The 13,243-nt window shown below is 43.3% G+C and overlaps 1 protein-coding gene across 1 annotated transcript in view; it reads left to right on the forward strand.

Annotated features, from left to right (window-relative positions):
- The first annotated feature begins 258 nt into the window (after positions 1-258).
- The window catches only part of TMC2 (transmembrane channel like 2), a 34,205-nt gene continuing 21,220 nt past the window's right edge, over positions 259-13,243 (forward strand). Inside the window, exons 1-8 of the mRNA XM_059818965.1 lie at positions 259-304; positions 618-665; positions 2,691-3,024; positions 3,781-3,933; positions 6,121-6,211; positions 7,129-7,210; positions 7,504-7,610; positions 9,369-9,467. Coding sequence (XP_059674948.1) covers positions 259-304; positions 618-665; positions 2,691-3,024; positions 3,781-3,933; positions 6,121-6,211; positions 7,129-7,210; positions 7,504-7,610; positions 9,369-9,467 — 960 coding nt within the window. The remainder of the gene's footprint in view (positions 305-617; positions 666-2,690; positions 3,025-3,780; positions 3,934-6,120; positions 6,212-7,128; positions 7,211-7,503; positions 7,611-9,368; positions 9,468-13,243) is intronic.

The raw sequence follows: 13,243 nt of genomic DNA on the forward strand, positions 1-13,243 counted from the left end.
AGAAGGGAACCAAAGGGAAAGTGTTTGGGTGGGCTGAGGCAGAGTCTGGGTCTTCCCTGCCTCTCCCACCCCTCCCTGCCCTCCCCTGCCCACATGGCTCGCAAGCAGGAGGTCACCAGCGGCTGGATGTGCCCGTCTGTCTGCAGTGCCAAGGAGACAAGCACATGGGCACTAGAAGAGAGAGTAACCTGTATATGACTGGGGTGTGCGTGCGCAGCATAGCAGCTACTGTGTCTGTGCAAAAGACGGGAGGCTGTTATGGGGAAGAAAAAGAAATGTGCTTTACAGGTCATCATGGAAGATGGTTGGTATCCCTATGAGATCATTTCAGTTTGGATGCTGCCAAATACTTGAGAAAATGTCTCATGACTTTCCAAGCACATCATTTTGCGGCTCTCAAAGATCATGCAATTTCAGTTTGCTCATGCAGGGAACTATTGTCAATTTGCCAAACTAAAGTAAATATTAAGAGTGTCACTGTAGGAAAAGAATATAATGTATAATCAATAAGGGACGTTCTGCCAAGCTCAGCTGGCACTTAAGGACTAGCTGTGTAAAGCATCGCGTGTGTAAATCCCAGCAACAAATGCAATTACTCTTTGTTCTTTGTCTTGCAGCCGGAATAGAGATTGATGGACAAGTCGGAAGTGACACAGAGAGTGAAGGTAATGTAGAGATTAAAAAATGTGGTCTTGTTTGAAATACAGGAGGTGATACCTTTTCTTTTTCTCTCTGGCTTGTGACTTGCTCTACAACAGGAACCGTTTCATGAGCTACTTGTAAGCAAGCAGATTTTTCCCTTGAGGTTTGACTTACAATAGTGATATGTAAACCACCATTCTTAAGCAGTCTGTCCCCTTTCATCCATGTTCCTGGAGTAAGAGGCTGTCAGAGCCCACATCCCTTGGCAGTCATCCCTAATAAACCAGGCATCGCAGTAAAGCACCACCCTATGCAAGGCTGGGACTGCTTTGCACCGCACCAAAGTCCTGCTTGCCCTCCCTGTAATGCTTGCTTAGACCGTAACACACTGCTGTCTTGAATAATCATGACCATGAGAAGATAAAAATGAAAATGGATGGGAGGCAGACTGATGACTGTTAGGAGAATCAGGAAGAGCCAGTGACAGGATTAAAAACAGCTTTAACCCTGTGTGTATAGTAAATAAAGAGAAATAGCTAAGGGGTAGGATTGTAACACTAAATAGAGAGATAGCTAAACGGTAAGATCATAACAGCACTGGATAGGTGATGTGAATATAGACGCTTCTGCAAAAATGTTTCACAACCGTGTCTGCACGATCCATAAAATATGAGAAAGTAATTAGGAAAAGACTAGGAGTCACTGTTTTAATCATATCCACCTTTCCCATACAGGCAAACAAGTAAATAAGATAAAAGAAACAAATGAATGCTCCATATTTAACCTAATATTTGATAGGTTGCAAATTAAAACTGATAGTTGGCTGCCCAAAATGAACATTTTCCCCAAGAGGGTAGGTGGTCCTTTGACCTAGACCACTAACTGAAATTCATCTGAGATGCACGATTACATAGTAACTGAAATCTACCTAATGATTCTTGAGAAATAAGTTGAAAGCTCCTTCTCATTCCCAGTGACATGTGTGACAACCACCACCTACTAATTTTTTACCACTAGCAAGCAAAAACTATTTGCTTGTTATTAATTTCTAACTTTCACCAAAAAAAAAATGCAAATACTCAAATTGTTTTTGCTTCTATTTTCCTTGCTGTTTTGGCTGCTCATTTTTCACTCTGGATCCCACTCCAGCACAATTTCCTTCTTCCATTACAATTTCTCCAACCCTGGGGAAAATGCCAAAATTACAGATTTCTTTTTTTTTTTTTTTTTTTAACACTCTATTTTCATCAGTAAGAAATTTTGGAAAATTAGAAGCCAAAAGAATCTGGAAAACTTACTATTGATTTTAATGGACTTGGTGGCAAAAGGGATGGAGGGGCTTGAGGTTTTTTGAATGGGTTTTTCGCCTTTCCATAACCGTCTGCAATTAAGTCGTGCTCCATTTCAATCCTTCAAACTGGAAGCACTTCTGACTTCTGGACAAATGAGTTTTTTAGCTTGCAATGCCAGTAGGAATGAAATGTGCATCAGAGACTATCTCGTTTTTTTCTTCTCTGCATACAGACCTTCCTATAGAAAAGAAAACTCGGAGAAACAAGACCTGGTGCTGCCTAAGCTGTACCTTTTCTCTATATAAATAGAAGACCTCCATCCCCAGCCTTGAAAAGTAAACATCTTTCAAGGACATTGCACCAACAAGCACACTACATATTGTTTAACTGGCTGCAATTTCTGTTTCCGTTGCTCTGCTGTGTTTACAGGTCGGGAAGATATCTGTCTGTGCTCTCTGACGGACGGGCTTTTGCATTTGTAATTAATTGCCAATTTGCTTATGGTGACATATCAGTCACTGATGTGCTAAAATGAGTCATACTGTCTTAAATGGGAGTTGCATAACCAAAGAGTTGAACGTCGTTCTTGGGCGGGACATAATGCAAAGCCCACCGAGGTCAACGGGCATCTGCTCATTGACTTTGCTAGGGTTTGCATCAGGCATCCTGGCTGCCTGCGCTTTCCTGATGAATCCTTATTTTGCCAGCATGGAAAGCTAAGTGTTTCCTAAAATACTTGATTTTTATCCCTTGCAGAAGATGAAGTAAAGAACAAGACACCTAAGAAACAGCCCCTCAGGGAAACCAGCAGAGCAAGCAGACTTGAAAGCAAAAAGCAAGAGAAAGACAAAGAAGAAGATGAGAGCAAAAAGGAAGACAGTCATAGCCAACAAAACAGAGCTTCTAGGAGAAAAAACTACCAAAGAAAAAACAGTGATGGAAAAAAGGCAGGAGAGGAAGGAAGCCGGCAGAGAGAGAGAGGCAAAAAGGCTCCTACCAAAGATCAAAAGGAGTCAGAAAACAAAGAAAGGAAAACAAACAAGAAAGGAAAGGAGGGGGAGAGCAAACAGAAGACAGACAGGAAAAACAGGTAATTAAACAACCCCTGAGTACGATGCCTTGTGTCAGACTGGCAGCGTTATCGACATGCCAGTGGCGTATGGGTCAGAACTGCAAAACCAATAAACTGCAAATAAGTTACTGCTCTCCCAAAAGATATACAACAGTGGAAAACAGTAGTGTAAAATGCCACACAACCAAAGTGTTTCCAAGGTCTTCTGTCATTATTGTTCCTCAGCCAGGATCAGATCCATGCATGTAGTGGAGTCCTGGCACCTACAGCTGGGGGTAGAAAAGCACTCTCAAACAAGACAGCTTGAGCGACTTGGACCTGGGCACATTTTTTTGGTTGGTCTATGGAAACATTCAGGTTGAAATCAATCTCTCATGTTTTTAAGTCTCTTCCTTTTCCAAATCTTGCTTGTCCCAACCCTCTGCTTCTCCCCATATCTTCCATTTCCGTCTGATGGTGTGAAAAACATTTCTCCAGAGCCAGCTGTAGCCCTAGGCAATGCTTCTGTAGCTGAAGCATGGTCCAAAGCACAATGCCAGGCGAGTTATGGTGGGCCGCAATCGCCTCTTCATTATCCTGCCTGGAAGCAGCCTTGCCATGAGCGCGAAGGGGCCACGCTGGCATCCCACCAAGCTAGGGGATGGTGAAGCACCGTGCCCACATCGGAGTGGGATCCTCGGGGGCCAGCAGCACTGTGCCCACCCCAAGCGAGACCTTCCCTCTAACTGCTGCAAGTTTTTCTATTTTGTGCCCTTTATTTTGTGTCTCTCCCAGTACTACTTCTGCTTCTTCCAACTCATCCGACGAGGAGTCTCTGTCAGAGGAAGAGCTCGCGATGCTGATGGAGCAAGTGGAGCAAAAGAAAAAACTGATTTCCACCATGAGGAACAAGCCCTGGAGGATGGTGAAGAAGCTGTCAGTGCTCAGGTACCCATCACACTGGGAACCCACACCCCTGGGGTCTTTGCTGACAGTCAGACACACTTCGGCTTTCCTAGAAATTGCATATTCGCTGCTGCTACTGTAACACCCCGGTCCCTGAAAATGTGACCGGCAGAGCCTGGCCAGCCTGTCTGGGTTTAAACGATCAGAGTTAAAATGTGGAATTTGATTTTCAGCCTCTGTAACCAAAGAACGGACAAGGTGCAAATCTGTTCAACTGATACCCACGGCCAGGTCATTCTACCCTTGTATTTAAAACCAAATGAGTCCCTACTGTCACGCTACTTGTTAAAGCAAACTCTGTGCCCTGGTTTGCCTATTCATGCCCATTGTTAGACAGAAATCAGAGCGGCAAAGTGCCACGTTACTTCACACTTTCTGAGACAGTGCTGCTTGGAAAAAATACTGCATTATTTGCAAAGGTTTATGGAGCAAAGATAATATTTCCACCCAGCCTGCACTGAAGGTGGCAACAGCTCAGGCAGCTGCAGAGACCCCTTAGTGCAGGGCAGTGGGGGGCTGTGGGGCAGGGCTGACCAGGGAAATCAAAAGCCACAGGTCAACAGGGAACAGCTCATAACAAACCATTCCCATGTTGAGGCAATGATTCAAATCCCAGCTCTATTGGTTAAAAATCTTCTAAAACCCCTTTCTACCAGGAGAGCTTTCAAAATAGTGTTGCAAGGCATGCACAGCCCCACGGGAGTGGTGATGTGCCCACTCCATGTTTGCCAAGAGGCTGCTCAGAGCTGCAGTGACCGGGCTATGAAGGCTGGCAGTCACCGTGTGTCTCTTCTTCTCTCTTTTACAACCTGAAGGCCAAGACCTGCTCCTTTTTCCATTAAAATCAGGAGCCTTGAACACTGCCAATTATTTCTAAAAGTCTGGGTAAAGATCTATGCAGGGAAACTGTATTAAAGCAGCTTTTCTACCTTGCAGGCATGCTATGAGCCTGAGCTCATTACAAATAAAATCTTATGACCCTCAAAGTCCAAAGTTCTGCAAGAAAAGAAAAAAAAAAGCAAAGCAGTATTATTTCTGACATATTTTCCCTTTGGTGTAGGATCCTGACTAAAATTCTGCCTAGGATCATGTTTGATCCTGTACCTCCATCCTTTCGTCTTATCCCTGAACCATGACAATCATTACCACCCGCTAATGAACGTAAACAAAATTGTGGTATTGCTCATGCGGGGGTCTCCAGAAAGGCTCTCAAGAGTGCTGTACATTTGTTAGTTATTTTGGCTGCACAAACTCAATCCAGAGACAAGAAATGATTAGCCCCATTGCACAGATGAGGAATGTGAAACACAAGGAGAGCGAAACAGTATGTCCAAGACTTAGAAATCTCACTTTAGCTTTGCAAATAAAGTCGCAGGTAATTTTCCCAAGATTACAGGCTGAACTAGCCAACTATTTCTACCAAGTAGAAGTCTGTCTTCTCCACAGGCTTAGGATTGAAAAGGACCTCCCCACTCTCTAAATTTAATCTCTTCTCCTGCTGTATCAGCAACACTAATATACAGTATAACCTCATTCACAAACTCAGCATACTCTAACAGCATCTACCTAGGTTCTTTTCTCCATATTTCCCTTAGAAACTTATTCTAAAACTAATTTCAATTTGCAGCTTGATTTTACTCCTGACCAGCGTACATTCAGTTCTCTGGCACTGAGATTATCCTGTTAGGCCAATTGTATGTCTCTGATAGTCATCCAGGGAGGTGTTCACGGAGGGAAATTCTGCACCCTCTTGGAGCTTGTTTCACTAGAAAATGTTATTTTTTTCTTGACCAGTGCACCAGCAAAGAGGAGTTATAGCAGGCATGCCACTGTGGGAGAGCTCTGGAGGGAGAGGAACAGGAATGCTTTTGGTCTACACCCAGGGAAAACCCGGGAGCAAGATTTAGGGCACATCTCCATTGCATGAGCATGAGCGCTTTGCGGACACATTAACTAGCCCTGGGTGAGTGTGCAAGCTCTGCAGGGCACAGCGATGCCACCAGCAGATAGCAGCTGGCACCCCAGACACAGCGTGGGGCGCGGAGAGCCCAAATCCCTGCCTTCACACGGGTAGGGCAGCATGGCTGCTTTCCCACCAGTGCAGACAGAGGTGAAAAGCTAAAGACCCCTTTGCTGTTTCAATAACCCACTTGTTTATTTTCCAATTAGGGAGGCACAAGCTTTTGTAGAGAAGTTTGAAGGAGCTCTGGGAAAAGGGAAAGGCAAAAAGTTGTATGCGTATAAGATGATGATGGCAAAGGTAAGTGCTGCAATGATGTCAGGGAAAAGCTTGGTTACCTGGTTATGCATTCAGTCTGTTTTTGGTAGAGTTTATTAACCCATATTTGGCAAAAGAGACACCATGAAACCAGAATAAAACTTCTTGCCCACATTCAAAAAAATATTAGCCAGCTTCAAATCTGTGATTATTACAGAAAGAACAAGGGGCAGTTTCCCCCCTACCTGAATCTCACTGCCACCTTCCCTGAAGCAAGGGAGGGTTTGGTGGAGAACGATAAAATATGGTTTTCTGGTTGCAATCTCCAAAACCTTGATCTGTGAGACAAGGTACCCCCCCTAAAGAGGAGAGAGGCCATGCCAAACTCTTGCACTGCCCCATGGACCCCTGTAAAATTTCATCTTCCCCCTTAATGAGACAACAAGGAGGATGATGACTGTGTTTTAAGACTGAAGTTGGTAAACAAGTTGCATGTTGTCATGGAGATCATATCGAGAAGTGAAAAATGGAGCCAGGCCTGAGATGCTGAAATCAATGGGAGTTTAGCTGCTGGTCTAACGAAGAAGGATTCAAGCTCAGTATTTTATCAGATTAAATTTTGTTTTAAATGGAGTTGGTTCTGCATCAATTCATTCAACCCAGACCTAGGTCTGAATTTTCCACCCCTATACAATATGGTAAATTCATAGCATAACCATAGCTTTCCAAAAGCCTGGGAAGGTTAAAATTCAGATAATGAATGCAAACACTTGGGGGTGAGGGGCTTTTGGATTGATGGTAGTTTCTGAAGACCAAAAGCTCAGACCCAGACCAGAGTTTTTCCTTTGGACTTTACACCCACTCCTAGCAATGCTACCAAACCCTGACATTAGAAAACCCTGCAGATGAAGCAGCCTCCCTCTTCTCTCCTTTCTGCTCACAGCGATGTCTTGTTTCAGAAATGGGTGAAATTTAAGAGAGACTTCGACAATTTTAAAACCCAGTGCATACCCTGGGAGATGAAGATAAAAGAAGTGGAGAGTAAGTGGAAGTTTGCGCTGTGCGGTGGCAGTGAGACATTTTGTAAGACAGCTTTGCCTTCATCCAAACAATGCTCCAGGTCCCTGGTCCCCAGTCTCTGCTCGCCCTGGGCACCAGTGCCAAACACGGACCCCGGGCAGCACCAGGCTTTGCCATCTCTACCAGCTGTGGGGACTGTCGGGAGGGTCTTGGGTGACACGCTGGGGGACACCTGAGGGTAAAGGTGTCCAGGTCCTGCTGAGAACAGTTTAACCCTCCTAAACTCCTAATCACCAAGTGTCTTCTCGTTCAAGGTCACTTTGGCTCCTCAGTCGCTTCCTACTTCATATTTCTGCGGTGGATGTACGGAGTAAATCTTGTCCTTTTTGGTTTAATATTTGGACTGGTTATAATTCCAGAGGTAGGTGCTTAATTCTCCATTCAGTAATATCTTGCCTGTTGCTTAACATGAACATGAGATTGGTGGCACAAACAAGTGTCTTATAACAGGCAGTGCTTTAGAAAAATGAAATGTGTAAGGATGATTATTTACAAAGAACAACTTACAAGGCTGTTATTGACACAGGAGCAAAAATCAGATTGAAATCAGGAGACCTAAAATGCTAAGATCCTGCCCATCCAGCAGCTAAAACAGGAGCAAAAATACCTAATTTAAGGCTAGTTTTATATTTTGACTAAAGTGAAAAACATGACCTATGAATCCTAGGTACAAGCTCAGGTCTGTAAGAGCCATAAGAAATGCACTGTGCTCTGAAAGTGATTAAGGACACCCCCACTTCAGGGCCGGCCCCACAGAGGCAGCCACAGCACAGCACCACAGGAGGAGCCGTGGAGGGAAGGAACAAACGATTTCCCAGCACTTTGCCAACTAACATTTGTTTGGGAAATATCCCTTTTCTGTACTTCTAATTCAGATGATTCACAAGGAAGAGTTTTATTTTTAGTTTTTCTATTTCTTGCTGTTCTTGGAGAAGGAAAAGGATCTCATAGCCAACTTCATATGATCGTTTATTGAAGAATTTTTTAATGTAGCCATTACAGCTCTGGCTAAATTACTCAGTGCAGTCTTTAAAGGCTGTCCAATCTGCAGACAGTGGCATCTGTTCTGTTCAATGCAGATTTTTATGGGGCAAAAATGCAGCACGGAGTCTCTCCTGAGGACCGTGTTTTTGTTCTCCTTAATGTGGTTGCTCACACTACTGAAAGTAAAAGCTATGTTTCCTCCCAGGATGAAGAGACATAACCATTAGCACTGAACAATACAAATATATTTTGTTAGGAATTATGCATATGGTAGAAGACTAAACAGCTTTCATCTTTAAAGTATGCATACTGTTACTCATTGCCTACTGAGCTGTTACGATATGGAGAGTAGCTGGGCAATAAACATTTAATCATAAATGATTTTGAAATTAATTAGATAGCCCTAAAAATAAGTGATAGATTATGTGCTAGGACCTTTCTAGGCTATGAATGCTAATGAGATATTTTGGTATAGGCACCAGTCAGAGACTGCTTTTAAATTTATTATTAACTCTCCATAGCCCTTGACGTTCTCTGTCTGGACTTCAATAGCTGCTGGACTTGCTGCGTGGTGCCATCAGGAGAGGCTGTGCCATGAAAACTGTTCTTTGCATCATTTTGTCATATGCTTTTTGCCCAAACCTAGCTGCCTTTCACCTCACCTTGAGATCATTTTTCAATTCAAGACTACATAATACAAAATATACTGCAAGCTCGACCCAGTGCTCTTGACTTCTCTCAAAGGAGGAGTCCTGCATAAATAGATAAAGCTAATCCCTTTATTGCATTAGACCCATGAAGTTCAAGCAAAGAACTTCTTGCTAAACTAAAGATATTTAAACTGGAGCTGTTCATTGAGGGATACAGTTCCTTGGCAAAATACTTCCTGTGCAATGGTTGTTACCAGGGAAAGAGAAGTCCTCTGGTTATTTGGGTGAAATTAATTCTAAATATTTTAAACTGCTGCTCTGCTAACTAAGAAATAAAATATATATTAAAATCGACAAAAAGGAAAACCAACAAAAAGGAAAACCAACCAAAAGCAAACCAAAAGGGACTAGTTATGAAAAAAACCTGCACAAAACCGTACAGTGTGTTATACTATACATGCATCACTGTTATTAATGTTCACCAGGTCCTGATGGGAATGCCATACGGGAGCATGCCAAGGAAAACTGTACCCAGGGCTGAACAAGCAACAGCTATGGATTTTTCAGTTCTTTGGGATTTTGAGGTAAGCACAGGAGCGTTGATCATAAGAAATCAGTTGAATACCTCCTAAAACCCTTCAGAAGTTAGTGGCACTACAGGGATTAATTTGTTCCAAGACAAACCAGCAATGCACCTATTTCTTCCAGAAGATGAAGACACCTGCTGCTATGAAATCTTTGTGGATCTCCAGAGATTTCTGGCCAAAACATCATGTGCACATGTGGGCACCTGCATATGTGTTTGAACCACTTCCATATACAAATGTGCTGGCTGGCATATATCACAGGTGTGTGGGTATGTGTGTACACACACACACACAGACGTATATTTCTTGGGTTTGCAGGAACAAAGCATATGCACTTTTATTCCAAAGGGGACATACCACATCCCAATATGGTTGGCTAACACCACCCGAAATGCGTCTGTCTGGGGTCAATGAGGTGCAACAAGACAAAGTAAAATCTGCTAAGGCCAGTGGAGTTATACAGTTCCACACCAAAGGAAGTTAAAGCAGATTTAGGAACCCCACATCCTTTTATGTACACAGTATTTTTATTCATGAAGCATGAGAAGCCAAAGTTAGGTTTTTCTATGAGCATTAGCAGAAGCAGGTGACTATGTAAACTGCCCAGTGATGAGCTTGGTGCAACTCACTTAAACGATGTTCACAGAGTTGCCTTGTGAACTCAGGCAAAAAAACAGATCCTTTTCAGAGGAAAAAACACCCAATAAATACATTTCTGCTGTATTTTAAATCTACGTAGAACAACCTATAGAAACCTGTATCATCACCTCACATTCATAATGTAGAATCTTATTCTGAAAAAAACCCAAAAAATTTTGTATGCACAGGAGCCGTTTTACTTCCAACTAGAAAGGCAGCAGCACGCAGGTGAAATGCGAGAGCTGCTCTGAACCAGGCAGCCAGAAGGCGTGTTCAAGCTGCAGACCCCCTTCGCAGGCAGGGAGCCCCTTGCCATACCACTGAACTTGCTCATAGCCTTGGGAAGGGGATTGCTCCCCATGTCCTTGCCATCCCTGTTCCCCTGAAATATTTATATGAGCCTGAAGCTGGAACCAAAGTTTAGGACTTGCACCCAAAGCGAAAGCCCCTTTCCAGCTGCCCGTGAGCGCTTGGCTGCAACCCCAACTCACACGCACACACACCCCTCCCAGTTACTCTTTGCCTTTGAAGATTTAAGGCAAAGGGATTAGGTATTTTTAAGGGATGGCCCAAAAAAGAAAAATATGTGTGCAGGGGGTGAAGAGATTCTGCTGTGGCCAATACCTTGGGATCTGACTTTCAAAGCTGCTACTTCTGGAAATATGTTTTAAATGCTTGTTGGCGCTGGCCCACATATTACAAGCGTGGGACTCGGTCCTTCTGTAATAAACCCCATCACAATTTCCTTAGCTAAAAAAAACCCCCAACAACTAGTTTAATGTAAGCCAGATTATTTAAATGAATTTATTAATAAGGTTCAAATACTGGTCCGTCCAGGAACCTGACAGGGCCAGACCTTTGTTCACCACCCATTTTCTGCTGAGGATCCTTTTAGCTCTTGCTCTCCCAGCACTTTCACCCACTTGCCATAATCCAAAATTCAGTGGTGAATTAGTGACATTTGAATAACGTTGCACTGAATGAAAAGCTCATTTGAGCAGCACACTGTAAAAACACAAGAAGCAGCATTTAAACTCATTCATTCAGAAAAAAAAGCCAAAATAAAACCCCAAAACAAACAAAAAAAAAAAACCCTGCAGGAGTGCTACTGAACTGCAACTGCTGATTTATCTGGGAGACCATAAATTATACACATATCAGAAAGGAAATTTGCTCTTGGATGAGGCTGTACCATTGCATGAAAGGCTGGCTACCATGACCTGCCAGTCTCCTGCCTGTGGCTTTGTACATATCTCTACATTCCCCTCCTAGCACCGAGGGCTTGATCTTCTGAACCCCTCTGCCATACAGGTCCCCATCCCGTACCCACTTCCTTTCTGCTTGACACCAGGGAGCAATCACGCAAGCTTGAGAAGCAATCTCCAGCTAAGGGGCAACGATGTACACCTATACCCTCTGCAGCCAGAAGGTGTCAAATGAAGCCCTTCACAGAGGCTTGCCCTTTAAAAATTAATAGATGCTTATTCCAGCATGCTCCACAGGAGAGGTGCGATGGGGAAACATATTTCAGAGCAGGCATAAAATGAAGAGTCAATACTGTGATCCTGAAAAATACCTTTCAAGAGAGGGGAGCCAGGGAAATGTATGCTTTGGCAGCAAGGAGGTCACATCATGGATTTCTAGAGGAGTAGAAAAGAATAAATCTCACTTAGAGACCAGATGTCATGTCTCACAAATGGATTTTAAAGAACATACTGAATGATGTGAGCAAAGAAACTGATTTTTCAGTCCCCACCATTTGATGAATCAAAAAGACAAAGGTTTGGGATTACAACCTGAGAAAAAAAAACTTCACTAGCGCCTTCCAGGAACATCATGTTTCTATTTTACGAGGCTTTTTTCATCACACCTCCCCAGCACGTGTTATACATAACACGTTAGGAGCCCCAAGCAGCCGTGCTGTGGTGTGCCAGGCATGGGCTTGCTGCACTTCCCTGAGTGGCTCAGCAGCACTGGCAGAAACACGTGCAGAGCTGTCCTGTACCTGTGGCACTGAGCTTTAGCCGTGTGTTTGCCCTGCACAATGTGGCACCCAGGGATACAAAAGATTTGTATTAGATTAGGAATGAAAAACCTAGCACTTTGGGGCAGCTTAATTGATTAAATGAAGGTGGTCAAATGCTAGAATAGAGGCCCAGAAAGGTTGTGGGATCTCCATCCTTGGAGATTTTCAAAACTCAGCTGGACACGGCCCTGAGCCACAGCACTTAATTTTTAAATTGGCTCTGCTTTGAGCTGGGGGCTTGACCTGATGACCTCCAGAGGTCCCATGTAAATTATTCAATGTCGCTAAACAAGATCCATTAGACAGCCTCTGATACAAGCTTCAAGTTATGTCTCAATTTTGGTCTTTCCAAAGGCTTGATCAGAGGGGAGCTTGCTCAACTATCATGGCCAAACTGATTAACTATACTTAAGTTATGAACTGAAAGACAACAGGCAAAAAAAAGAGAAGTACAACATGCAATGATATGCATCAACTTGGATGAGATATGATAGAAAAATAGGGAGCGATTGCTAATGCAGATTAGGAGATCTGCACACTCATTGAATGCCCAACAGTTTGTACATCAAAAAACAGATCTACTTGAGACAACATGGTTAATACTGTGTCTGAGTTCTACTTTCCACTGGAAAGTAATGCTTTGATTTTAGTCTTTAGTTATATTTGCTCTGCAGGTGGTAGGCAGTTAAAGGAACAAAATCTGCAGGGTACCGAGCATCAGCTGCCTCCCAGCTGAAAGGAAAAGTTTCATATCATGGAGGGAAACCCCTTTGCTACAGCATTTCTACAAGATGAGTGTTTGATACTGGCTTAGAGAAGCAGGTGAGCTACAGCCACAATGAGCAATAAGGAGGTTTTTCTGGGAGGGACGAAACAGTGATGGATAAAAACTACATTTTAGTTTTGAGCCAGTATCCTCTGATGTGTGCTCCCTCTTCTTCCCTCTCTTAGGAGGATAAGCTCTCAGGACAATGGCTCTCAAAGGTGACAGGGCAGCAAACAGCCAAGAATGAGACACAAAAAATTTTGCCAAGTTGATTTTCCTTGTTTTAAATCATCAGTTTTCACCAGAAACCTCTTCCCTGCAGAAGAAAAGCTGCACAGCTTA

Source organism: Gavia stellata, chromosome 6, assembly GCF_030936135.1.
Source record: "Gavia stellata isolate bGavSte3 chromosome 6, bGavSte3.hap2, whole genome shotgun sequence".
Lineage (NCBI taxonomy): Eukaryota > Metazoa > Chordata > Aves > Gaviiformes > Gaviidae > Gavia > Gavia stellata.